We start from the raw sequence: 14,288 nt of genomic DNA, 5'->3' as shown, positions 1-14,288 counted from the left end.
GCTGGAAATGGTTTGAAGGTTCCATACCACATTGGCAGAGCCCCTGAGAGCCAGAACAACATATACCCCCATATATAAACTCAAGTTACAAACTACATCCCCCAATTAATTCATCAAGGATGCAATGATCATATTGACACCTCGTGCCTCATAGAATTTTGTACATTTGAGCCGTGAGGAAAGAATAAATTACATATTTAACACTAAAATTTTGTTTTAGGCCACAGTGTTTAATTTTTTAAGGGCTAATAGCAGAAATTTTTACAACAAACTGAGGTCCATTTTTTCCTGAGTGCGCCAATATCCTACATGTAATCGGGAAATACTTTTCAGGCACAGTGCAAAGCTCAGAAGGGAAGGAGCACCATATCATAGTGCAGATTTTACTGTTATGGTTTGAGGGTGCCATGACCCACTGTGAGAACCCCTGAAGTGCCAGCACAGCAGAGTCCACCATAACTGACCCCATGTTACAAACTACACCTCTCATCAAATGTATCTATGGATGCAGTGATTATATTGACACCACGAGAGTGTCACAGAATTTTATACCATTGTGCAGTGAAGAAAAAATAATTACATTGTCACCACCAAAATTTTGTTTTAGCTCCAGATTTTACATTTTCACCCAAGAAATGGGTTAAAATAGCACCAAATTATGTCCCACAATTTCTTCTGAACGAGGCAATACCCCATATGTGGCTGCACAGTACTGCTTAGCTACACGTCAAGACTGGGGAGGGACGGAGCACAATTTGCCTTCTTGAGTGCAGATTTTCCTAGATTAGCTTGTGGATTCCATATACAGAGCCCCTAAGTGTTAGAAGAGCAGCATCCCTTCCTCAAGTGACCCCATTTTTTAAATTATACCCCTTTGGGAATTTATCTACAGGTGTAGTGACAGTTTTGACTCCATGGGTGTTTTCCAGACACCAGCAGCAGTGAATGTTGCTTAGTGAAAATTGCAAACTGCCGTTGTAGTGACCAGTACCTTATAGTGACCAGTATGTTATGCCCAGCTCTTGCTTCTGGAGATGCTACAGACATGCCAAACATGTGGATGCTATATGTGGTTAGGCACACTGAGACTCAGAAGGGAAGGGGCTTTTGGATTTTGGAGTGCAGAATTTGCTGAATATCTTTTGGAGGGTAAGGAGACATTTTGTTTTTCCAGAGTCTTTGTACTACCAGTTACATGGAAGTCCCGTATATTTCTGTTAAGAGATGATGGACCTGATGAATACCGCCGGATCATATGCCAGGCGGCGTCCACAGTGTCTCCATCTGCCTCATTATAGGGAATCTTCCACTGGGGTTCTGAATGAATCACATATTTCACAGATTTACATGGAAACTCCGGAGTAAGCACTCAGCGTAGAGCGCAGGGTAAATGTGAGCCAAGCCTTACTGAAATCTTTGGGAGGCAGAATAAACAAATAAACAGCATGTGAAGAATTGGTTTTATTTATTTCTTACACTGTTCCTTGTAAATTATAAGTGATTAGGCAACTTTATTCTATGGGTAGGTGCAATTAACGATACCAGATTTATATTGGGTTTTTATGTTTAGCTGTCGTCACACACTAAAAGATGCTTTTTATTGCAAAATACAGTATTTTTTGCTTTGCAAGATGCTCTGCATTATAAGACGCAGCCCAAATTTTGAGGAAAAAAATAGGAAAAAAACTTTTTTTTAATAAATTGGTGGGACTTCTTATAATCCATGCATCTTATTGCTTACCGGGGGTTGTGGCTGCGGTGGATCAGGGTCGCTGCTGGAGGAGGCAGAAGTGGAGCATTGCTGCAGGCTGGGATGAGGGGTGTGCAGGTGTCCTGTGCTGCAGGGGGCTCCTGTGCTACAGGGGGCTTCCGTGCTGCAGGGGTGTCTTCGGTGCTGCAAGGGTATCTCCGGTGCTCCAGGGTGTCTTCGATGCTGCGGGGGCTCTGCTGACATTTTGTGAAAGGCCAGAGACCCCTGGCAGTTCGTCCATGCTTTCCTAAGCGGTGGACTTCAGGAAAATGGCCGCTGTGAGGCGGCGCATGCACAGATGGAGATCTTGGGACCAAGATCTCGAGAGAAGAGATCTCAGTGCTGAAATCTCATCACCCGAGATTCCGGTGGCCATTTTCCCAGAGTCCGTCGCACAGGAAAGCATGAACGAACTGCCGGGGGGCTCTGGCCTTTCACAAAATGTCAGCAGAGCCCCCCACAGCTTCGGAGACTCCACCATCACCCTGGGCAGCAGTGGACAACCATGGCAGCGGTGGTGGGCACCCCCTCATCCCATCCTGTAACGTTAAGCGGTATATCTGCTTTGTAAGACGCACCCCCATTTCCCCCCCAAATTTGGGGGAAATAAAGTGCGTCTTACAAAGCGAAATATACAGTAACTAACTTCCTAGTGCCTGGTTATCCGTATGTCGTCGTGACGACATCAGGACACCATGGCAATGATCAGGACCTTGTGATGACATCACAATGTCTCTGATCCAAGGGCAGAGGGGCTTTCTTCCCTCTGCCTGCTCCCGAAATGCTGGTGCGGGACCGCTCCTGGTGTGGAGCTCCAGTTGTCAGCTGTCAAATTCAGCTGACAACCGGCTGCAATCGAGCGTGGTACAGCGTCTGTGAGTGCAAAATCGCCTGGACGTATCCATACTTCCAGATCAGTAAGTACCAGGCCACCTGGACATATGGCTACTTCTAATGTCAGAAAGGGGTTAATGCTAACAAAACTATTTAAGTTCTAGCTTGAATATTAATTATTATTTAGAGCTTCCCACATATATAGAAGAATGTTGCTGATAATCCCTCCTTCTGTGTGGATAGTGATGTATTTATTATACGGTACATTTTTAAAGATACAGGATATCAGTCTAATTACCAGCAGATATACTGAGAAAAGTATTTGCATGAGTTAGGCTGGGACTACACAAAAACTTTGGACACCTGTTGCATGACCAAAGTTTGCTATATGTTGCCTACTACATTACAGCGCCATACAAGTGAAAAGGGTCACATTGCAACATCGATCTTACTGCAACAATCAAGTCGCAAAAAAGTCCAATGCATTTGGACCTCTTTTAACTTGCTTGTCAAGGTCTTAGTACCCTCAGGATCGATATGCAACCCCATTCACTTGTATGGCTCTGCGTTATACAACCCCTGCAAAAATTATTTAATCACCGGGCTTGGAGGATGTTCATTCAGTTGTTTTAATTTTGTAGAAAAAAAGCAGATCACTGACATGGCAAAAAACTAAAGTCATTTCAAATGGCAACTTTCTGGCTTTAAGAAACACTAAAAGAAATCAAGAACAAAAAATGTGGTAGTCAGTAATGGTTACTTTTTTAAACCAAGCATAGGGTAAAAATTATGGAGTCACTCAATTGTGAGGGAAAAAATTATGGAATCACCCTGTAACTTTTCATTCCCAAAACTAACACCTGCATCAAATTATATCTGCTCGTTAGTCTGCATCTAAAAAGGAGTGATCACACCTTGGAGAGCTGTTGCACCAAGTTCACTGACATGAATCATGGCTCCCACAGGAGAGATTTCAATTGAAACAAAGGAGAGGATTATCAAACTCTTAAAAGAGGGTAAATCATCACGCAATGTTGCAAAAGATGTTGGATGTTAACAGTCAGCTGTGTCTAAAATCTGGACCTAATACAAATATCATGGGAAGGTTGTTAAATTCAAACATACTGGCAGACCAAGGAAGACATCAAAGCGTCAAGACCTGAAACTTAAAGCAATATGTCTCCAAAACAGGAAATGCGCAACAAAACAAATGAGGAACGAATGGGTGGAAACTGGAGTCAACGCCTGTGACCGAACTGTAAGAAACTGCCTAAAGGAAATGGGATTTACATACAGAAAAGCTAAAAGAAAGCCATCATTAACACCTAAACAGAAAAAAACAAGGTTACAATGGGCTAAGGAAAAGCAATCGTGGACTGTGGATGACTGGATGAAAGTCATATTCAGTGATGAATCACGAATCTGCATTGGGCAAGGTGATGATGCTGGAACTTTAGCTTGGTGCCGTTCCAATGAGATTTATGAAGAGGACTGCCTGAAGAGAACAATCAAATTTCCACAGTCATTGATGATATGGGGCTGCATGTCAGGTAAAGGCACTGGGGAGATGGCTGTCATTACATCTTCAATAAATGCACAGGTTTATGTTAATGTTTTGGATACTTCTTATCCCATCAAATGAAAGGATGTTTGGGGATAATTAAATCATTTTTCAAGATGATAATACATCCTGCCATAGAGCAAAAACTGTGAAAACATTACTTGATAAAAGACACATAAGGTCAATGTCATGTCCTGCAAATAGTCCGGATCTCAATCCAATTGAAAATCTTTGATGGAAGTTATAGAAAATGGTCCATGACAAGGCTCCAACCTGCAAAGCTGATCTGGCAACAGCAATCAGAGAAAGTTGGAGCCAGATTGATGAAGAGTACTGTTTGACATTCATTAAGTCCATGCCTCAGAGACTGCAAGCTGTTATAAAAGCCAGAGGTGGTGCAACAAAATACTAGTGATGTGCTGGAGTGTTTTTTTGGTTGTTTGTTTTTCATGATTCCATAATTTTTTCATCAGAATTGAGTGATTCCATAATTTTTCCCCTATGCTTGGTTTAAAAAAGTAACCATAAGGGTATGTTTCCACGGTCAGGATGGCCGGCGGTATCGCCGCAGCGGTGAAGCCGCTCGGCGCTAAGCCCCGCCCCCTTTCTGGGACGCGATCATGCCGGATGTGTTAACTCTTCACATCCGGGATGATCGCTCTCTCCCATAGGGCCCTGTGATATGCCTTGCGGGGACGCTGCGTCCCCGCAAGGTGTACGGACATGCTGCGATCTGAAAAGACGCGCAGCATGTCCAGAGTCGCAGGGCCGCCGCGTGCGGGTTACCACGCATAGTGGAGACGGGATTTCATAAAATCCCCTCCACTATGCTGGAACATCTGGACGCTGCTTGTTTGACGCTGCAGCTCTGCGCAGCGTCAAACAAGCAGCGTTTCCTGACCGTGGAAACATACCCTTACAGACTACCACATTTTTTTGTTCTTGATTTCTTTTAGTGTTTCTTAAAGCCAGAAAGTTGCCATTTGAAATGACTTTAGTTTTGTGCCATGTCTGTGATCTGCTTTTTTTTCTACAAAATTAAACAACTGAATAAACATCCTCCAAGGCCGGTGATTACATAATTTTTGCCCGGGGTTGTAGCAGTGAAACCCATAAAATATTTGTAATGTGACAGACGTTGTGGTCAAATTCGCAGTGGTAGCCCCAGCCTAACTACAAAACCACAATCTTAAGGCTCTGTTCATATATGTGTTATGTTCATTCTGTCTAGAGCTTCCAGTAATTTTAATGGCAAGAATAGCAAAGTCTCTATTTCTATCACTACTGTCAAAATACCAGAAACTTGATGGAAACTTGACAGACTCTATCATAAGATAATATCCTTGGTATCTATCTGAAAATGCATCTGGCATAGTTGTCATGACTCCAATATGAACTGAAGCCAAACCCATTTATAAGGCAGAGCTCAATTACAGGAACAATATATACAGGATAGCTATATACTGCAACATAATCCTCAATGGACAGTTCCTATTAATGTGTATGTCAATAATACGGAATATGATTGATGTTACAGCTATTGGTGTTTGGTGACATGAGAACGTTTATTACAATGATGACTGTTGCAGACAGAGTAAGAGGTTACTGTACATTCCAATTTTTCTTTGGCAGAATGTCAATTATCACTTTTTGTCCATTATGATCCATGCATTTCCAATACCGGTTATCAATTATTAGCCATTATGATCAATGCATTTCCAATACTAATTATCAGTTATTATCCATTGTAATTAATGCATTTCCAGATAAAAAGAATCTCCTCTACTAAATATTTTTTGGTCTTTCCATATACATCCCAAATGTTTTCACAAGTTCTAATTTCTGTTACATTCATAATGTATATGTGCTAACAATGGTCCAAAAGGGGTTGTACTCCAGCACCAAAGGAAAGTAGTTAAAACTTAGCCTTTAATCATATAGTATCTTATAATCATATAGATTTTTCTATATATATTTATGCTAACACCCTATTTTCTTTCTTTTCTCATTTTTTTCAGGAGATACTATTTTCATTATTCTTAGAAAACAGAAGCTCATCTTTCTTCACTGGTATCACCATATAACAGTATTACTTTATTCGTGGTACTCATACAAGGACATGGTAGCTGGTGGAGGTTGGTTTATGACCATGAACTATGGAGTGCACGCAGTAATGTATTCTTACTACGCCTTGCGTGCAGCTGGCTTTAGGGTATCCCGAAAATTTGCCATGTTGATCACGTTATCTCAGATCACTCAAATGATCATTGGCTGTGTGGTGAATTATCTGGTCTTCTCATGGATGCAGCTAGGACAATGCCCATCCAATGTACAAAACATTGTGTGGTCCTCCATCATGTACCTCAGCTACTTTTTGCTCTTCTGCCACTTCTTCTTTGAAGCATATATCACCAAAACCAGAAAAGCTGCCAAGGTTGATTAACCGTGGAACCTAATGCCAAGTCATACCTCAGGGTCATTGAAAATTAAAGGAAAAAAAACACAACAGAATTTGGAGTAAGAAAATAATTCAAAGGCACAAAGAAAACCATATCTCAAGCACTTAGATCCTACAGACAAAAATTTATTAAACATATTTAATAATTGTCTCAAAAGTGAAGCTGATCTGTGCATACTGCACTACTGGTATTTCAAAGAGCCATGGGACGTAGACCGTTCTGTAGTAATCGGGTCACATGGGAGAAATACTAAATTCCATTAAAACCTCTGTTTTTACTACTGCCCAACACAAGATATCCGCGTAAAGTGGTATGTACTTCAAGAATACGTGAGGGTGAGCAAAAGGCTGTGTGAAGTAGAGTAGAACCTGTTTTTTCGGTTAAGGAGATTAATATATTGGTTTAATGATATAAGGTGGACAAGTTAGAAGAAAAAAACAATTGAACATTTAGGATGCTTGCCCAATGTTGTGTGTCATGTCCAGCTGCGGTTCTTTTAATATGCAAACAAACCACTTGCCCAAGATGGTTGCTACAGTATTAATACTAGACCTTAATTTTCGTACATATCCACTAGATCTTGTATCTAGCATGATTGACATCGGACTTGTCCAGCTCCTCCTTATGACAACTGTCATGGAGAGTACACATATCAAATCTTCATCTGTCTCTGTGGAACTACCTGTGGACTAAAATAACAAATATCTCATAGGATGGGTGGATAGAAAATACTATTTACTAAGGTCATTCAAATGTTTTGGTCTCCGGGACATTATAAAAGTCTGGTTTATACATAGGTATAGCCTAAAGCCTAAAATCAGTCATCTTTTCTATTTTTCTGAATGGTCAGATTTCTACTGCAGAGCTGTGTGCGTGAGTTCGGTAACACTGTGCTTTTGTATATGCTTATCGAGCAGTACAGAAAAGATTAAAGTGTCCTCCTCTGGTAAACATAGAGAATACAACTCAAAGGGTCTTTGCTACAACCTAATGGTTTTTTTAATTAAACCTTCAAAATGGATTAACAATCCTCCTGTAACAATCTCAAACCATAATCCAAACAACTTGTCTTACCTTCAGTCTCCTGTATTTTTCTATGTCCTTGTGCATTGGAAGCAGGTCAACATGCGAAGGGTACCACTATACCCGGGTATGAAACTTGAGAGCTCATGTTGTTGTAAAGCCATATTCTTCAGATCATAAAGTGTTCTGTCTGTTATAATGAAGTCCAGAGAAGCCAAATATGTGTACAATTTCCTGGTATTTCAAGGAAGCACCTAATGTAACTTGATGTTAAATGTTTTAATGTAGTCTTAATTGTATTAGATAGTTTAATATATTAGCAAATTAGAAGAGACAATGGTTAGAGGTGGCAATCATGCATCAGATTACAGTAAGTTATACGGTAATGACAAACCTGTAGGAAACATGCAGTCATCATTGTACTACCCTGTGGTATATAGAAGCATCTTTCCTAGCTACTTCAAAAGCATCTTTAATTTCCAGCAAAAGTGCAACACAAGGGATTTTTATTTTTTTTATTTAGCTTTAATGGTGCTGCCATCCATGCTGCTTTTTTATAATTAGTTTCCTGGTAGACATGGCAGAGGCGATCTAGTGTCCCATGTAGGGGAAATTTTTAAAAAAAAAGACGTAATGTTTTCATGCATTTTGTTTGAATGGTTACTCAGAATGAAGCGGAGAACTTGCAGTTCACTATTGTAACAAACAATAAAGTTTACATTTATGTTAAAGTATTTGGAAGTGTTTTTTTTCTAATAACAGACATGATTCTACTTAATAAATGTGTTCGTTTACCTGTTACAGAACTTTTGAAGCCAGCAATTAAAGGACATGTTCACATTTGCAACCAGTTTTTTATTGCTTTAGTGCATCTAAACTAAATAAAGTTTGCCAAATGTTGACTAAGAATTTTTCTCTGTTTTTGTACAGCTACAATGTAGATCTACACTATATGGAACAAAAACCTCAAGAAATGAGCTGGAATATAAGTTGGTATGCATGAAGTATATAGGCGCATGTTCACACTGGTCATTAAATAGACAAAACATTTTGTCTGCACTATATGGAATAACTTATTAGGACCCACGTCTTAATCACCGAATTCAGATTTTTATTCAATCTCATTGCCACAGGTGTATAACATCCAGCCTCTAGCCGTGTAACCGGCCTCTAATAGTAACATTTGTGAAATATTGGTTTATTCTAAAGAGCTCACTGAATTCGAATATGGTACTGTAATTGGATGCCTCCGCCTCGAATTCAGACCATGTGGCTTTATATAGCGGAATCGTTGACTGCTGAGGTCCATGGTTTATAAAAGTTGCCATCGCTCTACTAACTCAATGACTGCAGACTTCCAAACCTCCTATGGCAATAAAGATTTATTCTATTGTTATTAAGTGGTTATAGTTAACATGAAAATAAGTAAGCATACAATTTACTTGCTTTATCTATGGACTGTCATTCTCCTGCTGTGAGAGCTTATATCTTAAATCATTTACAGCTTGGTGCTAAGGAGACCAACCACCAGAACCTGGCCAACTATGTACAGTAAACAAACCTATACACTATGTTCCAAATTATTATGCAAATTATATTTTTCTCGGATTTTCCTAAATGGGCGGTGCAAATGACAGTCAGTTTAATGAAAGTCATCACCCGTTAGAGTATACATCGAATTTTATTGGAGAAACCTCCCAATGATAACAGTATAATCTCCAAAATGAATAAAAACTCAAAATGCACTGTTCCAAATTATTAGGCACAGTAGAATTTCTAAACATTTGATATGTTTTAAAGAACTGAAAATGCTCATTTGTGGAATTTGCAGCATTAGGAGGTCACATTCACCGAACAAAAAAGCTATTTAACTCCAAAACATCCTAACAGGCCAAGTTACATGTTAACATAGGAACCCTTCTTTGATATCACCTTCACAATTCTTGCATCCATTGAACTTGTGAGTGTTTGGAGAGTTTCTGCTTGTATTTCTTTGCGTGAAGTCAGAATTGCCTCCCAGAGCTGCTGTTTTGATGTGAACTGCCTCCCACCCTCATAGATCTTTTGCTTGATGATACTCCAAAGGTTCTCTATAGGGTTGGGGTCAGGGGAAGATGGTGGCCACACCATGAGTTTATCTCCTTTTATGCCCATATCAGCTAATGACTCATAGGTATTTGCAGCATCAGATGGTACATTGTCACGCATGAAGATGATTTTGTTCCTGAAGGCACGTTTCTCCCTTTTTATACCATGGAAAAAAGTTGTTAGTCAGAAACTTTATATACTTTGCAGAGGTCATTTTCACACCTTCAGGAACCTTAAAGGGCCCTACCAGCTGTTTCCCCATGATTCCAGCCCAAAACATGACTCCTCCACTCCTTGCTGACGTCGCAGCCTTGTTGGGACATGGTGGCCATCCACCAACCATCCACTACTCCATCCATCTGGACCATCCACAGTTGCTCGACACTCATCAGTAAACAAGATTGTTTGAAAATTAGTCTTCATGTATGTCTGGGCCCAATGCAACCATTGCTGCTTGTGATCACTGTTTAGGGGTGGCCGGATAGTAGGTTTATGCACCACAGCAAGCCTTTGAAGGATCCTACACCTTGAAGTTTGAGGGACTCCAGAGGCACCAGCAGCTTCAAATATCTGTTTGCTGGTTTGTAATGGCTTTTTAACAGCTGCTCTCTTAATCCGATGAACTTGCCTGGCAGAAACCTTCCTCATTCTGCCTTTATCAGCACGAACATGTCTGTGCTCAGATTAAGCCACAAATCTCTTCACAGTATGATGATCACGCTTAAGTTTTCGGGAAATATCTATTGTTTTCATCCCTTGACCAAGGCATTGCACTATTTGATGCTTTTCAGCAACAGAGAGATCCTTTTTATTTCCCATATTGCTTGAAACCTGTGACCTGCTTAATAATGTGGAACATCATTTTTAAGTAGTTTTCCTTTAATTAGAATCACCTGGAAAACGAATTATCACATGTGTTTCAGATTGATTTCAGTGATCCATTGAGCCCTGAGACACAGTACCATCCACGAGTTTATTTGAAAAACAAAACAATTAAATCTTTACGACACTTAAATCCAATTTGCATAATAATTTGGAACACAGTGTAATTGGCTAAAGGCCAATGAGCCACATAATTACAAAAGCATGAATGTAGTTGGAGTCTTATTTAATACTTATGTATATTTTCATATTTTACATTTTAAAAATGACAAAAAGGAAAATGGGCTAGTGCAATAGATTTGGCACCATGCATGGTTAGTGCTTAGTCCCCCCTGTTAGGGCTAGCGGAACGCACCAAGTAATAGAGGGATTGATCCACCGTGCAGAGATACCTGCTGCAATGTAATGGCGATGGACACTGAGCTCACACGTGGGTTAAACTTCACCCCGTGTGAAATGAAAGCGAGATATGTTGCCTCACAGAGTCGAGCTGTACACATGGAATAATACCCTAACTAGGGTTGTGCTTGCTCTGGAACTCTTCTGTGCTAACCGCACACATGAAGGAACCAGATGCTAAGCCAAGGCTAATTGCCCCCACTGATGCTAGCTGCCTGCCTGAGTGTACAGCCCCAAAGCTAAACAGACTCACACCACATATGAACTGAATGGTAGAGTATCCCCTGGCAACAGCCAAACACACATGATACTAGCGCATGGCCGTGCGGTCCTGTGAACCTTTTGTAGTTGTAGCTCTCCAGAACCTTCCTAGTGGACCAATAGGAGCTGCTACAGGACCTGAGCGTGTGACCCAACCTCCAATGAGAGGTCTTCCCTTGGGCATGATCAGAAGGAGAGAAGCAGGACTTAGTCCCAGGAGCGCCTGCTTGCCGCCGAACAGTACTGGTTATAGTGGCTAAACCTGGAAGGGCAGCAGTAACCAAACGTGCAGTATCTGTCTGAGCCAGGCGCTGGGACCGACTTCGCTGAGCAGGTTCCACTGCAGCTGGAGAAGAATGGGAGACCGCAGCGGACATGGTTCGAGATTCCCCCTGTGCAGCGGCAGGAACTTTACACCAAATACCCCCCTTTTAAAAATATCACAGCTTTTAAATGCTTTTTGTAACCAGCCAAGAGTCTTTCAATTCTTGTTTGAGGGATTTTCATCTATTCTTCCTTGGAAAATTCTTCCAGTTCAAGTTTAGCCACAGATTTTCAATGATGTTCAGATGAGGGGACTGTGAGGGCCATTGTAAAACGTTCAGCTTGTGCCTTTTGAGGTAGTCTATTATTGATTTTAATGTGATTTTAGGATCATTTATAGAAGTCATCCTCTTTTAAACTTCAGCTTTTTAACAGATTAAGTTATGTTTGCATTAAGAATTTGTTTAAATATCATTAAATCTATACTTCCCTCTACCTGTGAAATATTCTACCTTCAATTGGCTGCAACACAACCCCAAAACATGATTGATCCACCCCCATGCTTAATGGTTGGTGAGATGTTCTCCTGAATTTCTGCGCCCTTTTTTCTCCACATCTTTAATCATTGTGGCCAAATAGTTCTATTGTAACCTCATCAGTCCACAGGACTTGTTTCCAAAATGCATCAGGATTGTTTACATGTCCTTTTACATACTTCTAATGAATTTTTGATTGAGGCTGCAGGAGAGGTTTTCTTCTTATGACTCTTCCATGAGTGCCATATTTGTGCAGGTGTCTCTGAACAGTAGAACAATGTACCACAACTCCAGAGTCTGCTAAATCTTTCTGAAGGTCTTTTGTAGTCAACTGAGGATTCTTATTTGCCTCTAGCAATCCTACTAGCAGCTTTCACTGAAATTTTGCTTTGTCTTCCAGACCTTATCTTGACCTCCACTGTTCCTGTTAACTGCCATTTCTTAGTAACATTTTGAACTGAGAAAAGGGAACTTGAAAACTCTTTCCTCTCTTCTTATAGCCTTCTCCTGCTTTGTGGGCCTAAACCATTTTTATTTCCAGAGTGCTAGCCAGCTGCTTAGAAAAACCCATGACTGCTGTTTTTTGGCACAAGAATAGAGGAGGCTTAGCTTTTATAAAGCTGAGAAATTTCCATCACCTGGCCTTTCCTAACGATGATAGTAAACAAGCCATAACCCTAACAGGCTACATAAGATATGCAACCTCGGTCAAAGTAATTTGAGCACACAAGTCTGGAACGGTGCCTAAACTTTTGCATCTGCCCATTTTCCTTTTTGTAATTTTTAAAATGTAAAAACATCTATTTTTTGCCTGAAATACAAAGGAAATGTGTCATCTTTAACTTTAGCCCTTTTAGAGATCATTTAATCTTCAACTTGCTTAACTGTTCACAATAATAGTTATTTTGACCAGGGGTGACCAAACTTTTACATGCCACTGTATGTGCAGTATTAGCACCTAATAACCTCATAAAATTTATAAAAAGCAGATGCATCTATGGCCCTGTCAATAAAACATCCTTGGACATTATCATGGCAAGCTCATAGCCCTTAACCCGTTCCCGACATGCGAGATACATGTACTGCACATGTCGTGTCCCTCCCTTTAATGTGGACTCCGGCGCTGAGCCCACATCTTTCCCAGGGTATGTCAGCTATTTTGAACAGCTGACATGTGCCTGCAACAGCCGCTACACACAGGCTATCTGATCATTGCCTGTGTGTAACAGAGGCGATTGGACAACTGCAGTGTCTAGTCTCCCATGGAGACTATTGAAGCATGCAAAAAGTAAAATAATGTTTTTAAAAATATAAAAAAAATGAAAAATATGTACAGCTCTGGCAAAAATTAAGAGACCACCACATCAAAACCCTGTCATGAGCAGCCCATTCTCCAGACCTGAACCCCATTGAAAACCTCTGGAATATAATCAAGAGGATGATGGATAGTCACAAGCAATCAAACAAAGAACTGCTTACATTTTTGCACCAGAAGCAGTATGAAAGACTGGTGGAAAGCATGCCAAGACGCATGAAAGCTGTGATTAAAAACATGGCTATTCCACAAAATATTGATTTCTGATCTCTTCCTGAGTTATAACATTAGTATTGTTGTTTCTAAATTATTATAACTGTAATAATTATAGGGGATAACTCAGGAGACTCTTTGCGTGGAACAAGACAACTACAGGACACAGTTTTATAAGTGGTAAAGTCTATATTATCACATGGTGATTCAAACAGGTGCAGAGAGAAACTCAAGTCCACAACACTTGGTGCAAATAATAAACGCAGCTTAGCAGTCTATAGGAAACTTCAGAGGAATAGTGCAGAAAGTCTATGAAGCACAGTTATTCTTGAGGAAACTTGACACGAATAAATCCTTGTCTTAGTCCAGACACAGATAGATATGCTTATTAGGCAGTTCAAATCATATCTTAGCTCAACCAGGGAGGCCTGGTTAATAGTCTCAGGTTATTGCAAAGCAGCAACAGCTTACATGTCCAGCAAATGCAGATGGAAGTAAACACGAGCAGCAGATGAAGGCGGATTACTGGAAACTTGTGTATGCAGCAGGAGCTCAGAGCAGAGTAGCAGGATCACCACACAGGTTAACAGGAGCAGGTGTATAGCCAGGGAGTAATCAGACGTCAGGAGCTGGATGCAAGGCAGAATACTCTAGCACAGACTGAAGGCTGGGGTGGAGTTTTATAGCAGGAAGACACAGTGCA

The 14,288-nt window shown here is 40.5% G+C and overlaps 1 protein-coding gene across 2 annotated transcripts in view; it reads left to right on the top strand.

Moving 5' to 3' along the window:
- ELOVL6 (ELOVL fatty acid elongase 6) overlaps positions 1–8,529 on the top strand; it is a 189,071-nt gene extending 180,542 nt beyond the window's left edge. For both annotated transcript variants that reach the window (XM_077278959.1, XM_077278967.1), the window contains exon 4: positions 6,164–8,529. In XM_077278959.1, the coding sequence (XP_077135074.1) occupies positions 6,164–6,588 (425 nt within the window). In that variant the 3' untranslated portion in view covers positions 6,589–8,529. The remainder of the gene's footprint in view (positions 1–6,163) is intronic.
- The last annotated feature ends 5,759 nt before the right edge of the window (positions 8,530–14,288 follow it).

The sequence above is a fragment of the Ranitomeya variabilis genome, chromosome 1 (assembly GCF_051348905.1).
Source record: "Ranitomeya variabilis isolate aRanVar5 chromosome 1, aRanVar5.hap1, whole genome shotgun sequence".
In the NCBI taxonomy this organism is placed as follows: Eukaryota; Metazoa; Chordata; class Amphibia; order Anura; family Dendrobatidae; genus Ranitomeya; species Ranitomeya variabilis.
Note: the sequence above shows the minus strand (reverse complement) of the source record. Positions and strands in the feature narration are given on the sequence as shown.